The sequence below is a fragment of the Phacochoerus africanus genome, chromosome 10, assembly GCF_016906955.1.
Source record: "Phacochoerus africanus isolate WHEZ1 chromosome 10, ROS_Pafr_v1, whole genome shotgun sequence".
Taxonomy (NCBI): Eukaryota; Metazoa; Chordata; class Mammalia; order Artiodactyla; family Suidae; genus Phacochoerus; species Phacochoerus africanus.
Genome location: NC_062553.1, coordinates 19,560,711 through 19,586,954, shown reverse-complemented (window position 1 = coordinate 19,586,954; position 26,244 = coordinate 19,560,711). Strand labels below are relative to the sequence as shown.

General features: G+C 48.1%; 1 protein-coding gene across 4 annotated transcripts in view; it reads left to right on the top strand.

Annotated features, from left to right (window-relative positions):
* The first annotated feature begins 9,944 nt into the window (after positions 1 to 9,944).
* The window catches only part of SEL1L3 (SEL1L family member 3), a 115,311-nt gene continuing 99,011 nt past the window's right edge, over positions 9,945 to 26,244 (top strand). For all 4 annotated transcript variants that reach the window (XM_047798403.1, XM_047798402.1, XM_047798401.1 and 1 more), the window contains exon 1: positions 9,945 to 10,124. In XM_047798403.1, coding sequence (XP_047654359.1) covers positions 9,960 to 10,124 — 165 coding nt within the window. In that variant the 5' untranslated portion in view covers positions 9,945 to 9,959. The remainder of the gene's footprint in view (positions 10,125 to 26,244) is intronic.

Sequence of the window (26,244 nt, the reverse complement as noted above, 5' to 3'; positions counted from 1 at the left end):
TTCTGCATCTAGGAGCGCCCTGGTCACAGCCCTGCACGGCCTCTCAAAGTACGGAGGAGACCCAGCTCTTCCTCGGCCCACTTCCAGGATCCTCCAAGGCGGCCAGCTTTATCCAGAGCAGACACAGAAGCTGCTTTAGGGATAGAGGGGAGAAGGTCCACGAAAGACCCTGCCCTCCTCGCCTCTGAACCTCCCGCCCTGCTTGGCTCCCCCCACCCGAACCACGCAGTCGACTCTCTGAAATTCCCTTCTCTGGGTGAAGGCATTGTTCCGAATTCAGATACCTCTGGGAGGCATAACGCATTCTCTTTACCCGTCATTAATAATTTAGTGTTCATTCGACAAACATTTGTTGTTGGTTGAATTTATTCATAACATGAATTAATCAGAGTCTGGCAGTGAGACGATGCACTGGGGCCCAAAGCTGCCTTTCTGCTGGTGGCAAGACCCCGATGAACCTCAGTGGCCATACCTGCAAAACCAAGAAGACGGATCAAGTAGCTTCCACCACCAGTGTTGTCTATCCCTCAGCCCGCTGTGGGAACGGGCGGACACCGGATGGCTGGGGACGGCTGGGAGAGCCCGGGACACAATGGATTGTGTGTGGAGATTCACCAGATGGCTCAATACCTCTGATTTGCTTGGTACTGACCTATAGCTTGGGGTCTGGGTCCCAGAGCTCAACAGAGAGCCTGGTATACAGTAGGTACCCAATAACATTGGGTTAACAAGTATATGAAGCGGTGATGAACCCAACTAGTATCCACAAGGATGCAGGTTCCCACCCTCACACAGCTGTCTTTCCCCCGCATCTTCCCCTCGTCAGCCCCCTGCGCATGTCACATCCACATTTCCCTCTTCCTGCAGGGACAGCAGTCACCGTGGATTAGGGCCATCCTATCTCACCTTAACTGGATTCATCTGCAAAGACTTTACTTTCAAATACTCACACCGTAGGCAGGTACCAGGGGTTACGACGCCAACAGTTCGAGAGGATGCGGTTCAACCCAGAACAACGTGCTCGCAGGATTGTTGCGCTGAAATACGTCTATGAAATGTCTTGATAATGGGAGAGTATTTATGCCAATGTAGGATCATGATCTCAGTCTGGTCCTCCCTCCCAACCATGAGGTTGCCCACAGAGAGTCTGAGCATGAGGACTCTGAGCTCCAAGTTACGAGCGTGAAAGCCCAGGAGCGGGAAGAGTAGAGAAAATGGGGTCCAGGGCCCAGAAGACAAGATTCATTCCTTTGACAGGGCTGCCTGGGCCTAGTCCAGTCCCAAGCCAGTGAGGTCACCTCAAATACCCCATGGGCTAACCCGGAAGGTGCCAAGCATTGATTGACAGCTGGGCCCATTTGTCGAGGCCACCCAGGAGAGAAGGGGAATCACTCATTCACATTCACGTTAGGTGTTTTATTATCATAGACTTGGAAGGTCACTTAATGAAGAAAAGCTTGAATAAGCATCAGTAAGGTGTTCGATGCCATGTTATTCAGAAGATACAGTTCCTGACCTTTCAGAGCATGGGTTCTAAAGGACGCCAGGCACGAGTCCAGCCGTGTCTATATTTGATGTGTTTTTTCCTTTCCCTTTCTGGGGGTGTTAGCACCAGGGAAGCATTGCATTCTAGTTGATTAGGAACCACAAGTCTAAATTTCAGTTCTGGGCTGAGTAGTAATTTTTCCTGAAGGTTTGAATAAATCATCCAATCTGCTTCAGTTTCCACTATTTTCAGCCTTTCTATTTTAATCATTAATTTTGGCTGCTTAGGACCCCGGAGTCACTGAGCCTGTTTGTGATTTAATTTGGGATGGGAATGAGGCAGGAGGCAGAAGGTGCACTGAGACCCAAACAGGAGAAAAACGGGCTTGGGTTCCATTCTGAAAGATCTGGGCTAGATGCAGGGGACATTTTCTTGTTGATGACAACTGCCATTCTTTGGTTGGCTCTAGCAGGGCACATTCCAGCATTTGTGCAACTGTAACTCTGGTAGAGATAGAAGAGATTCTCATGTAAGGAAGATGGTTTAATTTTCATTTTGATTTGATTGCAATAAGACAGGTCAGGGGAACTGTCCTTTCAGGTAAATTATAATGCCTCAAGTCAGTAAGAAGTGTGTATAATTCACCCGGTTCCCCTTTTTGCTTTGAATGCCAGGAAGCTCAAAGCCAACTCCACCGTTCATTTAAAATATTAAAATTAGCCTAGGGAACTCTTTCAGTTTTCTACTGCTGTGAACAAACAACCCCCAAACTTAGTAGCTCAAAACAATTTATTTTTATCTTCCATGGTTTCGTGAGTTAACAGAACTCAGCCGGGCAGCTCTTGCTTGGGGATGCTGGCAGTTTCAACCTGAGGGTGGCTGGGGTTGATGTGATCTAAAGGCTCAACTGGGAAAAATATTCAAGATGGTTTGCTCACTCACACATGTGTCACCTGGGCTGAGGTGGCCGGAATGGCTGGAGGCTGGCTAGCTCTCTGCTTCCAGATGGCTAGCTTGGGCTTGCTCACATCATGTATGGTGGTTGCCCTTCACACATGGCCGCTGGCTTCCCCCAGGGGTCATACTGGGGAAATTCCTACCCTGCAAAGTTATGAGGGGAGATGTGGGTCATGGGTGGGGTCATCCTTGGAAACATATACCATAGTTATTTATTAACTTTTAATTATTTTCCAGTCTTATCAGGGATGTCTTTCTTTGTGAGCCTTTGTAGGTGAATACGAATAACATCTAAATGATGCTTTATCCTTGACAATGAACTCACCTGTGCTACCTTACCTGGCCTCCACAACATTAGGTAAATGGGCAGACCCTGTGACTTTATCCTTATTTTTACAGAGGGGGAGATGATTTTGAAAAAGATAAGTGATTTGTCCAAGGTCGCACAGCTGGGATGGCACAGCTGGACAGGGGCATCTGAAACATCCTCCAGCGCCAGGTGAAGCCCTGACAGATCTGAATCTAAAACCCACGTGTGCCTCCCAGACACGCTGCACAGCACCTGCTTGCCTCTCCATCATCCATCCCCAGCTGAGTTTAGTGCAGAAGGAGTCCTAGTGCAAAACTCCATCCAAAACTCTGCTGCTTCCTGACTGTGGACCTGGGATCTTTCAAATGACTCAGTTTCTTCGTCTGTAAGATGAGGTTGCTGCTGATGGTGCTTATTCCTTCAGGGTTGTCATGAGGATGAAATGTATTAATGCAGCAAAGTCATACTTGATAGGAACTTTCAAAAGAAATCGCTCCGTGAAAAGCTGTAGAGATAAGTAGCTCTTAAGAGGACTCTGGTCTAGCTTCCCTTTCTTCCTGCCTTTCTTGATTTTATATGCACCTTGCTAAGCATCCCAGCAGATATCGACATTCTTTTACTGCTCATTACATAGCACAGGACAGACTGAAAGCCCTAAGTCGATGTTAATGCCTGCCTGAGTATCATGATCTCATTTATTTATCTATCTATCGATGCTTTTCAGGGTCGCATCTGCGGCATATGGAAGTTCCTTGGCTAAGGGTCAAATCAGAGCTGCAGCTGCTGGCCTATGCCACAGCCACAGCAACACCTGGTCCTTAACCCACCAAGCGAGACCAGGGATCAAACGCACCTCCTCATGGATACTAGTAGGGTTCATTTCTGCTGAGCCATGATGGGAACTCCCTGCGCATCAAGATTTTAGCTTCGGGATGTCGTTATAAAATATTGTCAGGACTTGTCGACACAAGCCGCTCTCCCCGGGCTCTCGAGTGCACTCGCTCTCCCTCTTCAATTATTTACACTGACTTTCTCTCCCTCGGGTGCCCAGTCCCTCTCTCCTCTCATTCTCCATCCCGAGCGGATCTTCACATTCACACCCAAATTCTCTCCACTCTGCTCCTTTTCCATACCCGTGTCCTCTCAACAAGCTTAGCCAAAGACATCCTTCCACCTACAGACATGCGCCCTTGACCTTTTGCATTCCAGGGCACCTTCCTTCCTTAGACCCTCAGGGTCCAAATATTTCTGTTCTCACTGAGCCTGAAATGCCCCCCTCCATCCTAGGTTCCCCTAAGGATGGCCACGCACCCCCCAACAGGATGCAGACGTACCTGTGAGTGAGGAGGCTTTGGACCCCTGGCTGCACCTGCCCTGAGGGTGGTCAGCTCACAGAGGTTTTCATCGGTGGCCAGACAGTGGATTATTTACCTGCCGCCCACCTGGACATGGCACAGACACTCCAGGTACCCTCCAGGGAGCAGACGACAGCTGCTGCTTAAGGGGATGCGTGTTCCCAACATGGGGAGGGAGGAGGCTTGGCTAAGGGAAGCTGCCGGCTTTCTCCCGGCTCAGGGTGGGGGGAGCATTGAGCTGAACATGCACCTATGCAGAAGGGCAAAGAGCCAAAAATAACTGGGAGCAACAGCATTTCATCTGACAGGCCCAGAAATAGAGCTCATTTCAGAGCTGCAGACCCAGTGATTCCGAGACCTTCAGCATTCCCCAGAAAGACACGGGGAAAGTCTGAGGTTACACAAGAGCTCGCATCCTCTCTTCACGCCAGCTTCTCAGAGCAAGGGCTCTGTGGTCCACAGGAAGAGCGCCTGCAACATCAGAGACCTGAGGCTCAAAAGACAAGGTCTGGGGACCAAGACATGGGAATGGTATCTGGTGCAATGTCCTCAGGAAGAAAGAAGAAGCAATCGGTCAACATGGAGAATGCAAAATAGGAAGAGCAGAGGCAGAAGACGGATGCAGGGAAGGTGAGGATGTAGGGCAGGCTCGGTGTCACAAAAAAGGATGGATGGAGGTCCACGGAGAACGGATTCGCTTCACTGTACAGAAGAAATTACTGCAACATAGTCAATCAACCATACTTCCATAAAACTTAAAAAAAAAAAAACGAAAACAAAACCAAAAGAATAAAACACGTGTGTGTGGATAGTCCTGGATCCTGAAGGTCATCCTGGGCAGAAAAAACGCCATGGTCTTCCAATCGGAATGGACGTGCACTGCCTGATAGCGGTCTTCTCTTCTGTTTTTTTCCTCCGTTTTGATGCAAAAGGCAAATGTCGCAGTCCGTGCTTTGTTCTGAATATCTGAAAGCACAGACAGGAAGGTGGGGAGGAAGAGAGGGGAAGGCTCTGGATTCCAGAGACCCCCGGACTGCGGGAAAAGGAGGACGGAAGCTAAGAAAGGTGGATGGAAGAAAAAAATGAAAACCGATGGCGTTCCCGCTGTGGCTCAGCAGTAACGAACCCCTGGTCCCGCTCAGTGGGTGAAGGATCCGGTGTTGAAATGAGCTTCAGTGTAGGTCGCAGAGGTAGCTCAGATCTGGCGTGGCGGTGGCCATAGAGGATGGATTCAATTTTATTTGAATTTGTCTAAGAACTTTTATACAAGGCATGAGGGGATTACAGAGAATTGATGAAGAAACAACCATGGCTTTCGGGGAACAAACACTCTGAGGAGGAGCACTGGCTGGTGAAGCAGCTGCAACAGAAAGCAGGACTAAACGACTACAGGCGGGGTCAGAAAAAAAAGACCAATTGAGTTTTTCCTTTTTCATTCGTATGTAACATTACTTAGCGGCTTTTTAAAAACTGAAATAGAGTTGATTAGCAGTACGGTGTTAGTTTCAGGTGTGCAACGAGGTGATTCAGTTCTGTGTATACTGATTTGTCCAGATTATCTTCCATTATAGATTATTACAAGATATTGACATTTTGACCTGCGGTCACGAGGGGGAGCTCCCTGGAGCTGAGGGCATCTGCCCGGGCCTGTGTAGGAGAGAAGCGGGTAGAAAAAAATCAGTCCTCCATCCCACCCAGTGCCCCTCCCTCACCCACCTCTTCACATGAGGTCAGCTGTCTCTGGAAGGGACTTCTTGACCCCACACACCTTCGGAGCTTCGAAATGTGGTTTCCAAATGCCCAGCAATGGACAGTGCCAACCCAAAGGTAAGTTTCTGTTGGTCCTCAGCAAAATGAGACGAATTTTGGAGTTCTTCCCAAGCAGATTATATTCAATGTAAAGGACTGTCTTTTATAATGAGGTTAGGTCTTCGTTAATGTTTTGGCTGGTAAAAAAGACAGTCTAGGAGTTCCTGTTGTGGCTCAGCGGGTTCGAGAGAACTGGACATAGCGTCTGTGAAGATGCAGGTTTGATCCCTGCATCTGGCCTCAGTCAGTGGGTTAAGGATCTGACATTGCTGCCAGCTGCAGTGTAGGTGACAGATGTGGCTTGGATCTGGCACTGCTGTGGCTGTGGTGTAGGCTGGAAGCTGCAGCTCTGCTTCGACCCCTAACCTGGAAATTTCCATTTGCTGCAGGTGCAGCCCTAAAAACAAAACAAAACAAAACAAAAAAGGATATTCTACAGTATATCTTAATAGAGTACAGAAGATAGTATATTCAGGGGTGGGCTTTTGCTTGTTGGTTTGGCTTACATATGTTTTACGGGGCAAGCTAACAGCTGGCCAGCTGCCTTGGTCCCTGAGATTTTTTTCTGACCCTACATCATTTCAGAGTCTGAGAGCCACTGGCCTCGGGTGTTCCTCGGTGCCCACAACCCCAGCAAGCAGGTTCTCTCCCGCCCCTTTCACAGCCAGGCTGCCATATCCTTCCAGACAGCGGTGCCTTCGTCCTTTCCCGAGTTCAGGTGTGGCATTGTCCTCTGCCACAGGCTCCTTGGGGGGAACTTGAGGAACTGCCTTGTACTTTGGCGGTAATGAGTGAGACCAGATTAATACACTGTCCCCAGGGGCCTTCACATTTTAGTGGAGTATTAAAACTTAATTCCCACCACTGAATCGTAATGGTGGAATTTTAAGCCCTTCCACAGGGCAAAGGAAAAGAAGGCTATTTTTAAATAAAAGGCCTTCCTCTGAAATCAGACCCCACCCTTTAAATTACTGACACAAACGTCTAGAGGGGAGGCAAGGGCAATAGCAGAGTCTGCCTTCTGGATCAAAATGTCACATTGCACTGTGAATAGAAGTCCTGACCTTCCCTCTCTCTGCCCCTCTGCGATACAGAACTCATCAGTCAATCCCGCCACCCCCTGCCCTGGGCCACAGAGCTACCTGAAAGTCACTTTTAGAGGATCAAATTGCGTTTTGATCCGTGTTCTTCATGTCTGCTGCTCCTCTGGAGTCCCGGGGCCTGGGGGGGGTGGCGCATGCACAGTAGGAGCGCAGCAGAAGCTGAGTAAGTAAGACACTGGCTACTGCAGGTTCTAAATAGCCCAGGCTCCTGGGGCGGAGGGTGGAGGGTGGAGGGTGGAGGTGGGTGGGGGTTAGGGGGGTGCCCCTGCATTGACTATGTTAAGTAAATTCAAAGTCTTAAAGCTTGGGAGTTCCCATCGGGGCTCAGTGGTTAACGAACCCGACTAGGATCCATGGGGCCTTGGGTTTGATCCCTGGCCTTGCTCATTGGGTTAAGGATCTGGCGTTGCCGTGAGCTGTGGTGGAGGTCACAGACAAGGCTCAGATCCTGCGTTGCTGTGGCTGTGGTGTAGACCAGCGTCTGTAGCTCCGACTTGACCCGTCACCTGGGAACTTCTATATGCTGCGGGCGTGGGCCTCAAAGGTCAAAAGACGAACAAACAAACAAACAAACAAAAAATTAAAGCTCATGAGCTTGAAAACTCTGATTCCCGGAAGCCTGATTACAAACAACCTGAGGGAAGCATTCTGTTCCCTAAAGACAACCCAACCGCAAGCAATGAAGGAGGAGAGGAAATCCAGAGGGAGGCCTGGGGTGACTGCAAACCCCAGAACGAGGGTGATGCCCCGTTCTCTGGAACTGGAACAGTTTTCCTTCCACATTCATTAAAAAGTATGGGCTACTATACTGGCAGGAAAAAAATATGGACATGTTCTAGGACAAAGCCATCAAATCTTTTATCCCCTTGAACACTCAACAGAATAAATGGTTGCTACACCACATGGGAGAATGCTGAGTGCTTTGGGTTGGTGGAAATGGGACAAGGTGTCACCAAACCAAGACACGGGCCACTGCTTTAATGTGGTGCATTCTGGATGAGAAAGGAGCAGAGTGCCCCTTTCCTATAAGGAAAGGTTCTAGAAATGGGGTCTGTGGGCTGGCAGCAGCAGCATCTCCCAGTTTGTTGGCAAGGCAGCCTCTCAAGCCCCACCCAAGACCTACTGAACCTGGAATTCTAGTTGGGTTGCCCAGCCATGTGTGTTTACAAGCCCTCCTGGTGGTGGAGATGCAGGCTGAAGTTCAAGAGCCACTGACAGAAGTCATTACTTTGCAGTGAGTGACACGGAACCAAGAGCCTGACCCAGGGCCTCAGCCCTTAGGTGACCTAAAAAGGTAAGGGATGACTCAGCTGACTTGCTCATTGTGGCCAGAGCTGTGCTGAGAAGGCGGAGAGCATATCCAGGCACAGGGCATGCCAAAGCTGGCCTAACCCCACCCTGGGCACCCTCTCTTCACCACCAGCCTCTCCCCACACCTTCCGCGGGGACTTGATCCGCTATGGTGGCACTGACACTGGGAAAAGACTGTGTCCTCTCCGACTCCCAATCTATTATTAGTTCCAATCCGCACAAATCCACCAGTGCCAAAGGGAAGCTTTTGAGAACTTTGGAAGGTGGGTTAACTGTTTCAGTGCAGCTGCGGACCCAAGCAATTGTCTGAGCCACTAGACACAGCCACAAGCTTCCCAGAGCGCCAGGGCCACCCCGCTGGGGAATCCAGCCGGCTCCTCGGTTGGTCTGGCGGCAGAACCCTGGTCGGGAGCAGGTAGTCCCAACCTTCGTTCCTAAGGCCCAGAATGTGTCTGACTTTTTTTTTTTTTTTTTTTTAATAAAAAGCTGTTTATGCACTTCAAGAGCCTCACCCCTTTCACTTGGGGCTTGAGCACAATTACATTGGCGTAATTAATTCATTTTCTTTTCCGGTCCAAAGTGGAAAGCCAGGGCACAGGGATGCAAATCAGATACAATCCCTCTTTGGGCGCCGATACTCTGGACAATTAAAACAAAGAGCTCGGCAGCGGCTGCGCGGGCCCCGGCACAAAACCCTCGGGAAGCATCCAGAACGTGCGGCGAACCAGCCGGCAGGGTGGGGCGCAACCCGGGCTAAAAAATGTGCGTGCTGGGAGGCGGCCCCACCCCTGCAGGTGGACAGGTGGAGGTTGGCAAGGGTCAAAATCCCTCCGTAAGGACTGGCAGCTGGGCCGCTGCGTGGCGCAACTCCAGGGGGCACACTCGCCCTGCGCCCGGTGGGAATGGCGCCCTCGCCAAAAAAGCACCCTAACCAAAACCCATTGCACGGGCGGGAACTGGGCTGCGCGACCCGCCAAAGGAGTGGGTGGGAGAGAGAGGGTGCGCCAGAGCGGACTGGAAGGGGACGGGGAAGGAGGGGAGAGAGGAAACGGGCTGGGAGAGAAGGGGGAAAGTGAAAAAAATAGGGCGGTAGGAAGAGAGAGGTGAGAGTGAGAGAATTGGGGAGCGAGGAAAAAGGGAAACGGGGGGAGGCGAGAGGGATCGCGGAGAGGAAGAGCGCGGAAGGGGGGCGGGGGAGGAAAGGGAAGAAAGAGAAAAGGGGGCTGCCCGAGAGCCGGGGGCTGGGGGCACGGCCAGGGGGCGGGGGGCACGGCCGGGGGGGCGGGACCCGGGTCGGTCCCCACCTGCGTGGGCGCCGGCCACCCCCGGGGGTGGAAGCCTGGGGGCCGGAGGGAGCGGCGGAGAGGCGGGCTGGGCAGGGAGCTGAGAGGAGGGAGGGGACGGGGACTGGGAGGCGGGGAGGAGCCGGCGCTCGGCTGGGGCTGCGGGGGCGGCGACGGCGGGAGCGGCCGTGGAGGCGGCGGCGGGTCCGGCGGCGGCGGCGGCGGCAGGTGGCCCCGCGCGCGGCGGCCGGCCCGGCCGGGGGCGGGCGGGAAGGTGGCGCCTCGGGCGGGGGCCGGTCCCTGCACCAGGTGACCTGTTCCGGCCCGGATCCGGGCGGTCTCGCCATGCAGCGGTGCGGCGCGGGGCTCGGGTGGCCACGGCGGCAGCAGCAACAACCCCCGCCGCCCGCGGTCGGCCCCCGGGCCGCAGCCATGGCCCCCCCGAGCGGCGGCGTTCCCCCGGGCCTCGGCGGCCGCCCTGCCTGCACGCTGCTCCTGCTCTGCTACCTGGTGAGCGCCGGACCCTGCCCGGGTCCTCCCCTGCGCGCGGGGCTCTGGGGACGCGGGTGGTGGCGGCCAGGGACCTCCACCTCACGGGCGGGTACCGCGCGGCTAGTTTTCGATCTTCCTCGCCGCTGCACCCGGGGCGCTCCCGGCACCTGGGATGGGTACCCAGGGCGCGGAGAGGGGTGCGTGGACCGGACCTGCAGCGCTGCGCTCTCGCCGGGGTCCTTTCCTCTCCCTCTGAGACCCGCTCCAGATCCGGGTCAGGTTCCCCTAGAGACCCGGTCCTGTCCCCCACTCCACCTGGGCACCTCGCCACCCCGCCACCCCGCGTTTCCTCTCCTCCCCGCGGGTCCTGGGCTTCCCTCAGTCTTCTCGCGGCTCCTTTCCTCCCCGTGCCCAACTTCGCCTCTTTCTGTCGGCGAACGCCTCGACCCTCCTTTTAGTTTCCACCCGGTCCTCACGGCCCGGACCGTTTTCTGCCAACGCACCCGGCGATGAACCTCGTATTTCCAGCGCTTTTCAACTCCTCTATGGTCACTCTAGCCAAGTTGCAGATGCCAGTAAGAAATGTAGTTCTTTGTAACACGCTTACCGCCAGAGCGGGGACTTCAGCTGCGTCTCGAACATTGTCATTTCAGAGAACACGTTTGGCTCCTGCATGCCAGTTTACAATTTGCACACTTCTTGGCTTCTCTTTTAGTCATCAACTAAATGGCAGTAACCTAGTTTTCAAAACCAACTCATTTAAAATACCAGAGCAATGTAGACCCCCGCCCAACAAGGTTGGAGAATAGTCCTCAATTCCTTTGATGGTTTGCTTTCTTCTGCTTTGAATTCTCCTGAACAATAGTAAATTTACAGAAGGTGACACCCTTTCCGTCCAGCCTACCTTATGTTCCAGGATCCTGCAGAACCTTTGGGTTATCTCGCCATATATTACTGTAAATAAATGAAATGGAAAATGCTGAATCATGAAACTGATGTAATAGGAAATTCACAGAATGCTTAAAAAAGAAAAATTGAGCAGTGTCATTGTCCAGGATTCTTTTCATTTCTATGGCATTGCCATTATTTCAAGACTTTCTTCTTGGAGGCTGAAAACTGCTTAGGAGACACTGGCAGGAATTAGAATTTGATTCCATAGAGATTTGCCAAGTTTCTCTTGACACGCTTTACTTCTTGGATGTTTCATTTCTTGACGCGAGAGGATGTAAAAATGCAGAGAATGTAATTCTGCTGTTGCATCTACCTGTTGAGCAATCCATGCTTTTCCTCATATGGTGAAATAAGCTAGTACCAGGTTTTGTGGTTGGATTTAGTTCATATTTTTATAAGAAGTTGTCAGTTGACATGAATGATTTTTTTTCACCCAGGAGATATTATTATTTCATATTTATGCCACAGGGTTACAGCACACAGGCTCATAAATAAAACTGCCATAACAAATGATAGGGTTTCAGTTTAAACAGATGATTCCCATCCACAATGCACTGGTTACCCACAGAGGCAGAAATGATAGAGTAGAGCAGCGTGTGAAACATTAATGTACAAGTGTTCGGGAACGTTCCACGTGGAAATCCCAAGACCTGGCAAGGAGAGACCACTTCTTGACAGTTACAAGAAATTAAAGTGAAAGAGCAGTAAAGGCCTAGTGGTCCAAAGAACAAAGACAGATGATGGAGCAGGTATAAAAATTCTGTTTGGACCAAGGGGGATTTGAGAGAACAGATCGGAGAGAGGAGAAAAATGATGCTGTGGATAGACCGGGGTGAGTTAGTGGAGAGGCGAGGTAGGGCTCCAAAAAGAGAGATCATAGAAAATACTGTAATGTGGAAAATGACTAGAGCCTGAATCAATGTCTTGGCAGATAAGGAGGGAATGGATGTTGGAGCTTTCGTGGCAAAGGAAATGTCAGGGCTTCCTAGCTATGTGTGTTTCCTTAAGATGGGCTTCGGATATGGTCCTGTGTAAAAAAAAAAAAAAAAAAAAAGCGGGGTGGGGGGACTTAGATAAGCAAGAAAGCCGTTTTGCAGCCGGATGAGAAAGTTTTGCAAAAGTGCGACTTGCAAGGTGGGCTTCACCTTTTGTTCTAAAGGTCTAGCCATTGGGTTTAGCTCTAGAGCTACGTGCTACCTGTACGCCGTCTTGACCTTGGAGAAATTCAGTTGCAGATTGGGGAAAACGGAAACCTTCTGCATGAACACACGAAAAACGCGAAGCAACTGAGAAAAAAAAATGTGTAATTGTGAGCATCTCGTGCATCAAGAAATACTTCCTAGAGAAAATGCTCGGTCAGGGTCGGGCGGTGGACAAGTAGAGGGTAGGAGTGGAGCAGAATAGCTAAGCAGAACCTCGAATATATAGGCACTGGAGGAAGAAAGCCATCCCCTGTTTTGGAAACCTAAATAATAATTGTAATAATAATAGTTTGCATGGTGCTCAGGTTATTTACATGCATTATCCACTATTAACCTTAATAATAACCTTGTGAGGTCAGTGCTAGGGAGATTCCCCAGATGAGTTAACTGAGGCTCAGAGAGGTTTAGTTTGTTGCCCTGGGCCACACAGGTAGTCCAAGATTGAAATCCAAGTCCATCTCCTTCCAGAATCCCAGTTCTTAGCCATTGCCTTCTAACTTACTGCCTTCTGGACTTTGCTCCTTGTAACCTGTCCCCCTCATTCATAGATGTATGGGCCATTGGCAAAGCTCTCAAAATTAGCAGCTGCTGTGACATCGGCCAGGATGTGAGGTCATGTCTAAAGTAGCCTAAAATACACAAAGCAGGAAGCTCAGGCCACAGAGTAGAAGCAGGATGTTCAAGAGGGAAAAAAAATTAATAATAATAATAAAAAAGTAAAACCAGAAGATAGTTGCCACCCACAATGGAGAGGTGAACGGTGGGGTGCTTACATAATCCAGAGGCAGCTGGCCGAGTTTAGCGCCTGAATTTGTATGAACAAATCACACCATACAAGTGTGGTGCCAAGGGTGCCTTGGAATGGGTTCCAGAGACAAATGGCCCATGATTTGGAGACCCAGTCCCGTTTGTATTATCGCTCCCTCTTTGTTGGTTCACTAAGGGCTGGAGGTGGAGAGCGACTTGCTCAACAGATGCCTTTAAGTCCCTGCCCTCAGAGGGAGCCTGCTTTCTGGAGCCACCGTCCTCCCCCCTTGGCTGGGACAGAGTCACCTTCGGGAGCAGCCCGAGAACAGTACTCTGACTGTAGCTAGGATACTGCCAAGGCATGAATAATTGTGACGAGGCCTGAAAGATAAGTCACGGAACGATGCCAGGCAGATTTCCGAAAAGATGATCTCTGGTTCCAGCAGCTGCCAAAAGAAATTCTGAGGTCACCAAAGGTCAAGATGCAGAGAGCCTCCTCTGAGAGGGTGGGGACCTTGAAAGCAAACAGTAATGGAATCCGCTTCCATCGGGGTCATGGGTGCTGAGCGGTGTGGTCCACACAGGTCTTGCTCTGCCCCCACCCCCACCCCTTTGCCGTTCTCACCCGTCATTAACTCTTCCTTTCCTCCAGACTTGGCTAGAAGAGCCCGAGGCTGCCCAGCCCCATCTGGGATGGTGGCGCCTGTAGAAGGCAATTCTGTCTATTCCGAACTCTGGTCTCGAATGTATAATTTTTTTCTTAAATGAGAAAACACATCTCACAATGGTACTGATGTCAGCTGCAGAGCTGAAATTTTCCGAGTGGACATTTGCACTTGTGAGCCACCCAGGGGACAAAGAAATAAGGGGACATTACGGCACAGATGTACACGAGGCTCATTATCAGGCAATGGCTATGAGCATCTTGTACAGAATTCTCTGTAAGCAGCCACAGACCATCAGTTATCCCTCTGGAAGTAGTCACTCACTCCTTACTTGGTGTAACCCGGGACTTAGAACGTTCCAAACAAGGTATAGAGACCCTGAAGTATCTAGTTTGGGCGAGAATAATTATGGATATTTGAAATACAGAGACCACCCTCAAACTTCACCTCAGTCTGTGGCTTCCACATTCATCCTGACCAGAGCCCGAAAATTCCCCAAGCGAGGGTGTTTGCCTCTTGCCTCTCCTTCCTTCCAGTTGCCTGTTGGCAAAAGTCTAGGAGCCACCAACTGGCTGGGGAAAGTGAGAAAAGAAGGCATGAAGAAGCCAGGCAATTCCCAGAGAAGATGGATAGGCTGGAACAGATCGTAAATGGCCGAAAGTGAATCCAGTTACCCCATTTATTGGTTCATCCCATTCCCTGGCGAAAGGACGGAGGGGCAGGCAGGCCAGCGGGATGTGAGGAATTGCCGAGGAGGTTCTGCTCTGGTGGCTTGTTGTTTGTCTCCCAGCCCCACCTGAGGAAGGGCTGAAGCTAGCGCAGCAGTCAGCTCAGTGCAGCGTGTGTGCTTGTGGCTTAGATAGTATCTAGCCTCTCTAGACCCAGTGCCTGGTGATCTGATGGGATTTTTTGCTTCCCAGTCCACTTTCCAGATGACCGTGAGCAAAAATCCCCAGATCCACCTGTAACCAGAAGGTGGTGACAGGTAGAAGTAAATGGGTGAGGTGAGGGCATCTCTCGGGGTTTTTCTGGAAGGCAGGAGGCACACCATCACCCACCTTGGCGTCAGCAGCTGTGGATTTGAATTTTGGCTCTGTTTTTTTGGTAGCTGGTTGATCTTGGGCAAGTTACTGACCCTCTCTGAATCCTTTTCCTCCGGTGTTAATTGAAATGCTGTGTCCCTCATGGGGCGGCTGTGAGGGTTAGGTTAGAGGGGAAAAGTGCTCTGAAGTTCAGTGCGAGAGGATGAGGTTCGCAGTGAAGAAGAAAGACCCCACTTGTCTCAGTGCCCTGGACAGAGGAAGTACTCGGTGAAAGGAAACGGAACCAACCTTGGTGACTCTGTGATTTGTGTTAGAAAGAAGTAGCACATCAAATTAAAAGGGGGAGAGGATCCAACACAAAAAGGAGTATTGATCATTAGCACGATGGCGTTTCTCTAGCCAGATCTCAGGTTCCAGAAGGCACCCTGGTCGGCTGGGAAATGTTTCCCAAGGCGCATCTTGACCTCAGAGTCCATAGCGACGTCACCGTTCATTCTGCTTAATTGCATGCTTGGTTGACATAAACAGAATTTTTGCTTATTTCTAGTCAGCAGAAATCAGCAATGTAAGCCTTTTAAGCCAATACAGTTACCTTTTTGACTTATGGAACATTTGATCCAGCCAGTTTGGGGAGAGAGTGCTCGAGAGCCAAGGTCTTTTGTGAATGGTGCTGGAAGGAGCACAGGGGTGCATGTATCTTCTTGAATAAAAGTTTTATCCGGATATATGCTCAGGAGTGGGATTGGTGGATCATAGTTCTTCCAAAACAGAAACAGATCGAGGACATGGAGAGCAGACTTGTGTTTGCCAGAGGAGAGGGGGAAGGAGTGCGATGGATGGGGAGTTTGGGGTAGGTAGATACAAACTATTACATTTAGAATGGATAAGCAGGAGTTCCCGTCGTGGCGCAGTGGTTAATGAATCCGACTAGGAACCATGAGGTGGCGGGCTCGGTCCCTGCCCTTGCTCAGTGGGTTAACGATCCGGCGTTGCCGTGCGCTGTGGTGTAGGTTGCAGACGTGGCTTGGATCCCGCGTTGCTGTGGCTCTGGTGTAGGCCGGAGACTACAGCTCCGATTCAACCCCTAGTCTGGGAACCTCCATATGCCATGGGAGCGGTGCAAGAAATAGCAAAAAGACAAAAAGACAAAAAAAAAAAAGAATGGATAAGCAGTAGGGTCCTACGGGACAGCACAGGAAACTATGTCCGATCTCTTGGGTTAGAACATGATGGAAAATAGTATGAAAAGAAAATGTGTATATATATATGTATGACTGGGTCACTTTGCTCTACAGCAGAAATTGAAGGAACACAGTAAATCAACTATACTTTAATACAAAATGCTTAATAAAAAGAGCCAAGGTTTTCTTAGGTGACTGTGGGGCGGAATGGATGGGGATGAAGAAAACAATCCATTATTATTTGCAATCAGACATGCCCACGTCCCCCTCTAAGTGTAAATGAACTTCCCGTGGAGAGACATGAAAGAGTTAAGATTTTCTAATCTCTCCACCCCTTCCTTAAATAACAAGTGGCCCATATAGAGAAAAGAGCCAAGTTTTCTTAGCTCTTTGGGACAAGGGAAGGTTATTTGAATAGAGGTTAGTTTCCTCTTATTGATTTATAAAGGAAAGCGCTGCACTCATCCTAAAAAAAGTTGAGCAGTATTGATAGATTTTTTTTTTCCAGCTCAAAGGTACATAAATTCGTGTTTCTGGATTCTCAGGCTGAATCGAAGGCATTTGGCTTTCCAATTGTGGGTCTTTCATCAGGAGCACACATTAAATGACCCATTTCTTTCTTTAAAAAAAAATTACAAAATGTACACAATTACACAAAGACAAAGGAATCTATGTTTTGTGACCATGTGGGGTGTTGTCAGACTTGACTCTGATTAGGGCTTCCTTCTGGAATAAACAGATGTTTGAGGGCCCAGGCATCTTTTTGTGTGCGGAGCAGATCAGCAGCTTCTGAGGTGGAACATCTATGTGGCTGCCCAAATGGCATCATTTGAGGGGCACGGAGAGGCCCTTTACACCCCAAAGATCTTGCTGACAGCTGCAGTGTATTTGGCCTTTGTTTTTAAGGCATTATCGCCACCAGGCTGGCATAGAAATGCAGATACGTGACGTGCCGCAGAATTCTTTCATTATCGCATTAACATGGATGAACTTGCCAGCTGAGGACAAGTCCAGCAGGGGGTGGAGGGACCGGAAGTTTTAAAATTGTGATTTGTATTTGGGGTACAGAGAAATGGAAAAGTTCTAGAATGTAGGGCAGTTGTCTGAAAGGTCTGGAGAGACTCGATAGCGGGGAGAAGTCCACTCTCGAGGGAGAAGGTGGGTGCCAGAGTGTCACCTTCCTTGACCTCACTCACAGTCCCCCAGCTGTGACCCCTAGAGGCCCAGGGAGATGCCAGAGGGTAAGGGCTTTACAGAAGGCGATTGATGAAGGCTGGATGGAAAACAGAAAAGTACCAAGGACACCCCCCACGTCCCAAAAGAACTTGTGGGGACTCAAGATTGGATCAAGTCCTTGTAAAGCTCAGTTTCTACCCAGGGCTGTGGGTTAGTCTCCTTGAGTTGGACCTCCAACCGAGGCAGGAGTGCCCTGGCCAGTACTTTATTTCAGCAAGAAACATCAACCCCAATTCTACTATGGGCCCAGCTTTATCTGAGAAGCCGGGGACATAACAATGAATAAGACGTGGACTCTGACTTTATAATTTCTAAACAAAGGAACGTTCGGGTAATTTTTAGCTTATGTTAATGCAACCTGGCATGTGAAAATACCTGTGAAGGTTGGACACGTGTCATGCCCAGAGCTGAAACTCTTCAAGTTAATTGCCTTATTTTCCTGGCAGGAAATAGCTCATAACCACACACATGACTTGAGCCAGGAAATCAGCTTCAGCTTAATCAATATTTAGAGTGTGATGTGTCGCTAATCGGTGTTGGTTTTGTACACAACAGAGGTAGCCATAACCCATGGCTTAGCAGCTGTCCACTGGGTCTGCTCCAAGCCACCAGATGCCAGCTTCCTCCATGACACAGGTGCCCACAAGACCGAAGGTTGTAACTCCTTCCTGAGGGGTTCAGACCAGGCTCCTCAAGCCACATACACTGCCTCTGAAGTCCTCTCTGGGGCGCACACACTCTCATGTTCTTAACGAGTTGTCCTCTCGTTTCCCAGCTGTCACTCATGCGTCTCCCACTACTCGAACCATCTGCGTCAGTCCCTGAAATCCTCTATGTCCAGCCTAGCTCCAACCCCTCATCCTACTGAGATCTTTACAGAAAGAAACGTCATCAAGGTGTCAGCACCACTGTGAGGGACCCTGGGCAAAATAACAAATCAAGCTCCATCAACTACACATATAGGAGATTATGCCTGATTGGGGTATTCATCTCCTTTTCCCAATGTGATTATTCCTTTAAAAGTTTTGTCTTCTGTCACTGTGTGTTCTTTAAAACTCTGTCTAACACTTGAAGTGGTCTTCTAATTCACTTGAGTATTATATGATCTTGTCATCTTTCCAAATGGCTGTAATTCAAAATAGTGACACGAGAACACATTTTCATAAAAATGATAAAATAAATAATATCTAATGACACAAAAACTCCATCCAGAATAAAGCTTGCAAATCTGCAGCAGTGATCTGAAAACCATGGCTCCTGGGCCCAACCAGCCAGCTACCTTCTTCCATAAACAAATTGGTACTGGACCTCACTGGTTTGTGCGTTGTCAATGGCTGCTTTCTTGACACCACACTAGATGTACATTGAGCGGCCTAGAAACCCAAAATAATTACCATATGGCCCTTGTTTTTTAATAGGAAAAGTCTCTGACCTCAAAACCAGAATGGCGCCATTGGTTAGAAATACAATGATAAGGAATTCCCATGGTGAGTCAGTAGTATCGCACCTGACTAGTATCCATGAGGACTCGGGTTTGATCCCTGGCCTCTCTCAGGGGGTTAAGGTTGTGGCATTGCCATGAACTGTGGTGTAAGCTGCAGACGCATCTCCGATCTCACGTTGCTGTGGCCGTGGTGTAGGCTGGCAGCGGCAGCCGTGATTTGACCCCTAGCCTGGGAACTTCCATATGCCTCGGGTGCAGCCCTGAAAACAAAACAAAACAAAACAAAAAAACCCCAAAAACAGAATTTCAAGAGAAGGTCCTGGAAAGAACCCCCAGGCAGTGGTCCCAAACCTGCATTCTCACCTCTGTCATTACCCATCTCCACAATGACGATCTGGGGTCCGGGAAGTCGTGGGTCACCAAGCAAAAGTGAAACCATATTTAGCACGATGCTACCCTGATTAACACGGACGAGCCAGCAACGAATGAACAGTATTAGTAACTTCATTTTCCAGTGGAATTTAGAGAAATCGGATAGCTTTCCCCTCGGAATTCTGTTTAAAAGAGGTTTTCCCCAGAGTTCCTAGTGTCAGCAATAAAAACGTGACTTTAAAAAATTGGGAGTGGGAGAAGGGGGCCTGGCTGAGGTCTTGGGGTGTACGTGAAAAGAACGAGGAAGCAGTTTTAAGTCATTCTTTGAAACGGAACACAATGTGATATTTAATACACGACAGCGTATCCTGGACCCTGTTCTCTGTTGTCTCAGTAAATAAGCAAATGTCTCCTTCCCAGGGAGCCGACAAAGGAGAGCACTGGGGGCATCTGGATGGAGGCGAGCGGGGCCCTGCGCTGGTCCAGCTTCCAGCAGCACCAGCTCTGGCCTCGGCTGGGCTCTGCTGGCGGCTCCACAGCTGGATTCGCACCTGGACAAGGGACTGCATCTGGGCACATGCGGCCACACGAAGGAACCGCCGCTTGTGGACAGATGCAGGCTGTATCTCTCTTCCTCCCAAAGCCTGGCGCTCCCAGCGGCAACCCTTTCCTCTCAGGCTGTGCGCTGTCGGGTGGGGAACATCCAGGTGGGCGTCAGGAGAGGGAGCAGGGATGCCCGGCTGACCTCTGCTAAAGCCACCAGCTGCGGGATGTCAGAGAACCTTCCCTTGGGGTTGCTGGGGTTGCTGCTTCCTTGTCTGAAAAACGGGGAGGGCTGGCTTTTCGCTGAGGGCTCATCCACTCCAATATTCTCTACTTCTGAGTATATACGATTTTTTGTTTGTTTTGCCCTGTAATTTGGAAGTCTAAATGAGAACATAAAACCTTTCAACCTCATCCTGCGGGGATGGGCAGTTTGGACCGTACCCCCCTCTTTACGAATTTCTTCCCACAAGTTTCCCGTGACTAATCAAGAGGCATGGCCAGCTCTTCTAACCTCCCAATGCCATTTGGAAAAGTGGCATGCTCCCTGTTCATCTTATGGGACTGTGGCTTTTCTTCCCTCTAAAGCCTGCCTTGGGGAGGAATACTCTTGTCGTACAAAATTCAAAAGATGGGCAAAGACAGTGTACATCGTCTGCTACCCTTTCTCCTGGTTACCTTGTCTTTGTCCATGTGAGGGACCAGTGCTCTGTGTACTGGAGCAAATGTATATGTTTATATATACTATATAAACACTTATATATACAATATGTATACAATGTATATATATATTTCCTTTAAAAAATTTTTAAAAGCCAAAGGAGTTCCCATTGTGGCTCCATGGGTTAAGAACCTGACATAGTGTCCGTGAGGATGCAGGTTTGAACCCTGGCCTCACTCAGTGGGTTAAGGATCTGGTGTTGCCACAGGCTGCAGTGTAGATCACAAATTCAGCTCAGATCCAGTGTTGCTGTGACTGTGGTGTAGGCCTGCAGCTCCGATTCGACCCTTAACCTGGGAGCTCCCATATGCCAACAGGGGAAGCCATAAAAAGAAAAAGAAAAAAAAAAAGCAAGTCATACTTCTGAACTTGCTTTAAAAAACCACCCGTGCTGGAGATCATCCCATTATCTGTCCATGAAACTCTTCCTGATTTGAGTAGCTGCGTAGTACTCGAAGAGAAGATGTATTACAGTTTAATGAACCAGCCTTCTCTTGGTGGACATTTAGATTTTCTATCTTTTGCTATGACAAATAGTGCTGCAGTGAAAACTATGCATACCCCGTTTTGCACAGATTTGAGTGTGTATATTTGTATGATACGATCCTAGTAGAATTTGGGGGCCAGAGGTGGGGGGGCATTTACCCTTTTGATAAATCTTGTCTGACTGCCATCCACAGAGCTCACTCCCACCAGCAGGATATAAGCACATCCCCACTCAAAAGCATCCCCTCTCTGGCTAGTATAGTGTGTTGTTAGGCTTTGTGTATGTTTGTTTTAATTTCTTTTTTTTCAATGATTTTTATTTTTTTCCATCATGGCTGGTTTATAGTGTTCTGTCAGTTTTCTACTGTACAGCAAGGTGACCCAGTCACATATACACATATACGTTCTTTTTTCTCACATTATCAAGCTCTATCATAAGTGACTAGATATAGTTCCCCGTGCTATACAGCAGGATCTCATTGCTTATCCATTCCAAAGGCAATAGTTTGCATCTATTAACCCCAGATTCCCAGGCCATCCCACTCCCTTCCCCTCTCCCTTGGCAACCAAAAGTCTGTTCTCCATGTCCATGAGTTTCTTTTTTGTGGAAAGGTTTGTGCCATATATTAGATTCCATATATGTGATATCATATGGTATTTGTCTTTCCCTTTCTGACTGACTTCACTCTAGTTCCATGGATGTTGCTGCAAATGGCATTATTTTGTTCTTTTTTATGGCTGAGTAATATTTCATTGTGTATGTATAGCACATCTTCTTAATCCATTCATCTGTCAATGGACGTTTAGATTGTTTCCATGTCTTGGCTGTTGGGAATACTGCTGCAATGAACATATGGGTGCATGTGTCTTTTTCAAGGAAAATTTTGTCTGGATATATGCCCAAGAGTGGGATTGCTAGGTCATATGGTAGTTCTATGTATAGATTTCCAAGGTACCTCCATACCGTTTTCCATAGTAGTTGTACCAATTTACATTCCCACCAACAGTGCAGGAGGGTTCTCTTTTCTCCACACTCCCTTCAACATTTGTTATTTGTGGACTTTTTTTTTTTTTGTCTTTTTGCCATTTCTTGGGCCACTCTGGCGGCATGTGACGGTTCCCAGGCTAGGGGTCTAATCGGAGCTGTAGCCACCGGCCTATACCAGAGCCACAGCCGAGCCGCGTCTGTGACCTACACCACAGCTCACGGCAACGCCGGATCCTTAACCCACTGAGCACGGCCAGGGATCGAACCCGAAACCCCCTTCCTAGTCAGATTCGTTAACCACTGAGCCACAACAGGAACTCCTATTTGTGAACTTCTTAATGATGGCCATTCTGACTGGTGTGAGGTGGTACCTCAGAGTAGTTTTGATTTGCATTTCTCTAATAATTAGTGATGTTGAGCATTTTTTCATGTGCTTGCTGCCCATCTGTATATCTTCTTTGAAGAAATGTCTATTCAGGTCTTTTGCCCATTTTTCAACTGGGTTGTTGGGTTTTTTGCTGTTGAGTTGCCTAAGTTGTTTGTATATTTTAGAGATTAAGCCCTTGTCAGTTGCATCGTTTGAAACTATTTTCTCCCATTCTATAAGTTGTCTTTTTGTTTTTTGGTTTTTTTTATGGTTTCCTCTGCTGTGCAAAAGCTTGTCAGTTTGATTAGGTCCCAATGGTTTATTTTTGCTTTTATTTCTATTGCCTTGGGAGACTGACGTGAGAAAACATTTGTAAGGTGAATGTCAGAGAATGTTTTGCCTATGTTTCCTCTTTTGCCTATGTTCAAACTCTCTCATCATTGAGTTTGATGGTGTCTTGTCTTATGTTTAAGTTTTTAAGACTTTTGAGTTTATTTTTGTGTATGGTGTGAGGGTGTGTTCCAGTTTCACTGATTTACATGCGGCTGTCCAGTTTTCCCAGCACCAATTGCTGAAACGACTATCTTTTTCCCATTTTATATTCTTGCCTCCTTTGTCGAAGGTTAATTGACCATAGGTGTCTGGGTTTATTTCTGGGTTCTCTGTTCTGTTCCAGTGGTCTGTATGTTTGTTTTGGCACCAGTACCACACTATCTCGATGACTGTGGCTTTCTAATATTGCCTGAAGTCTGGGAGAGTTATGCTTCCTGCTTGCCTTTTGTTCCTCAGGATTGCTTTGGCAATTGTGGGTCTTTTGTGGTTCCATGTAAATTTGGGGGTTGTTTGTTCTAGTTCTGAGAAAAATGTCATGGGTAATTTGATAAGGATTGCACGGAATCTGTAGATTGCTTTGGGTAGTATGGCCATTTTCACAATATTAATTTTTCCAACCCGGGAGCACAGAATATCCTTCCGTTTCTTTGAATCCTCTTTAATTTCCTTGATCAATGTTTTATGGTTCTTAGCATATAAGTCTTTCACCTCCTTGGTCAGGTTTATTCCCAGGTATTTGATTTTGGGGGGTGCAATTTTAAAAGGTATTGTATTTTTGTATTCCTTTTCTAATATTTCATTGTTATATACAGAAATGCGACTGATTTCTGAATGTTAATCTTATCATCTGCTACTCTGCTGAATTCGTTGATCAGTTCTAGCAGTTTTGGGGTTGAGTCCTTAGTGTTTTCTATGGATAGTATCATGTCATCTGCATACAGTGACAGTTTTACCTCTTCTCTTCCATTTTGGATACTTGTATTTCTTTTGTTTGTCCAATTGCTGTGGCTAGGACTTCCAGTACTAAACTGAATAAAAGCGGTGACAGTGAGCATCCTTGTCTTTTCCCGATTTTAGTGGGAAGGCTTTCAGCTTTTCTCCGTTGAGTATTATACTTGCTGTGGGTTTGTCGTAAATGGCTTTTATTATGTTAAGGTATGTTTCCTCTGTACCCACTTTGGTAAGAGTTTTTATCATGAATGGATGTTGGACTCTGTCAGATGCTTTTTTTGTATCTATTGAGATGATCATGTGGTTTTTGACTCTTCTTTCGTTAATGTGCTGTATGACATTGATTGATTTGCGCATGTTGAACTGTTGTTAGGCTTTTTCATCTCCGTGAATCTAATAGGTTCAAAATGGTATTTCAGTATAGTTTTGCCTTTCTCTTGCTGTAATCGAGAATTTCCTTATCAATGAACAATGTCATTTTGCTCATTTTTCTTTTTCTGTCTCTCTATTTTAATTTTTTTTGTTTTTGTTTGTTTGTTTGTTTGTTTAGGGCCGAACCCACAGCATATGGAAGTTCCCAGGCTAGAGCTTGAATCGGAGCTACAGCTGCTAGCCTAAACCACAGCCACAGCAATGCAGGATCCGAGCTGCATCTGTGACCTACACCACAGCTCAGGGCAACACCAGATCCTTAACCCACTGAGTGAGGCCAGGGATCGAATCCGCATTCTCATGGATCCTAGTTGGGTTCGTTAACCCTTTAGCCATGAAGGGAACTCCCTGCTCATTTTTCTTGATTGTTAGCCTTATTTCGAATAGATTGTGAGTTCTTTCAAATGGAAACACTGTCTCTTTTTATAGAAACCTTTGTCGTTACTCACTATTGGTAGAATAAAATTCTGCTGGGTTGTGTCATCCAGAGCTGGGATTTTGCCTTCCTTTTCACCCCCAGGTCCCCATGTCCTTTTGTATCTTGAGACCCTTCCTTTCTCTTGGAAGACCCCCCCAGTACAGCCGTGTTTCCCTGCCTTCTTGCCTCTACTTGAGCTGCTCACACCACTCGCAGTGTCCTCTTGGGACCTCTTTACCTAAAGAACTTCTCTTCATCTGTCAAAGCCCAGCTGAAATGCCATTTGCTCTATAAAGCCTGTCCCAGAGCCCCCAGAAAGGGTTACCATCACCTGGTGCTCTGCTCCGTTAGAGCTTGCTAGTAGGAGCACAGGGCGTGTTCTTCCCTGGGTCCCTACTATTTGTAAACATGATTCCCTGATTTCAACTTGGTGTGTTTTCCACCTTTGCCCCCCCTGCAGCCCTAAGCCAGAATTAAAGAAAGGGGTCCCCTATTTCTTCCTTCTTTGGAGAAGACCACAGTGACCTTTTTCTTTAAAATTCTGGTAAAAATACAGCAAAAAATGTACCATTTTAGCCATGTGAAAATGCACAGTTCAGGCAGTAAGTGCATTCACATTTTTGTGCAAGTATCACCACCATCCGTCTCCAGATCTCTTTTCGTCTTGCAGAACTGAAATTCTGTACTCATTAAACCACAACTCCCCATCCCAGACCCCCCAAGCCCTGGTGACCAACATTCTACTTTCCGTCTTCATGAATCTCACTACTCTTGGTGCCTCATATAAGGATGGAATACTGGAAGCAGACAGTATTCATTATTTTGTGATGGGCTTATTTCACTTAGCATAATATCTTCAAAGTTCATCCATATTATAGCAGGTGTCAGAATTTCCTTCCTTTTTAAGGCTGCGTAATATTCCATTGTGTGTACATACCACACCTTGTTCATCTGTTCATCCATCAGTGGACATTTGGGTTGTGTCCACCTTTTCGCTATAATGAATAATGCAGCTGTAAACATGGATGTATGTGTATGAATACATCAGTCCTGCTTTCAACTCAGATGCAGACCCAGAAGTGACCTTGCTGGACCATATGGTAATTCCGTGCTTAATTTCATTAGGAACTGCGGTACTGCTTTCCACAATGGCTGCACCATTTGACATTCCCACCAACAACGAACAAGGGTTCTGATTGCTCTGTATCCTCTCCAACGCTTGTGATTTTCTATTAAAAAGCAAAACAAAACACAGTGGCCATTTGAATAGATGTAAAGCAGTCCCAAGTAGCCTGTTGGCTATTGGGTTGTGAAGGTCTAGGTCACAAGGTCACATTTAGAAGAGCTCTTAACATCCATGCATCCGTGTTTCATGCTCAAAACATTGCCTTGATTTCCTCACCAAACTTTCCAGATTTCTCCTGTAAGGAATGTCCACACTCCAAGGGCTAAGGAGGGCATCCTTACTTAAAGAACGAGGTAAATAAGCCCGCAGCTAACATCTTCCTTGGCACATGTGGCACCATCCTTGGTAAAAGAATCAAATAACACAGTCTGTGGTCCAGGCCTGCCCGTGTGTGATTTGGAGCCTTCGAAACCTCCTGCTGGCCCACTCATCATCATGCATGCCTGTCCTGGCTCAGAACTTCCGGAGAAAAGAGGGACCAGGCTGGCATCCTTGATATGTTCCCTCTCGGGTGCACTTTGAACTCTTCTCCCCAGTTCCTTGATTTGGCTGCATCTGACTGCCATTTGAAGTCGGGACAGTCTTTTGAAAAATGTCTCGAGCTGAACTGCCTCTTTTTCACTCCCAGGCAGCTTCACTGCTACTGGATTTGTTGTGCACTAGCTCCTCCATGACGAAACCGGCCCTGGAATGATTGCCACGTGGTGCTGAAAGTCCCATTTTGATGAGCAGATGCTACTGAGTCTGGGGAGAGAGTTTAATGTGGCCGTATCTTCATTTGTGTGTATGTCGGTGTTGCTCCAATTGTTCACGTGCGCTTTCGACATCTTTTATCTTCCTGCTCTCATTGCGTGATGTCACGTATCTGTCCA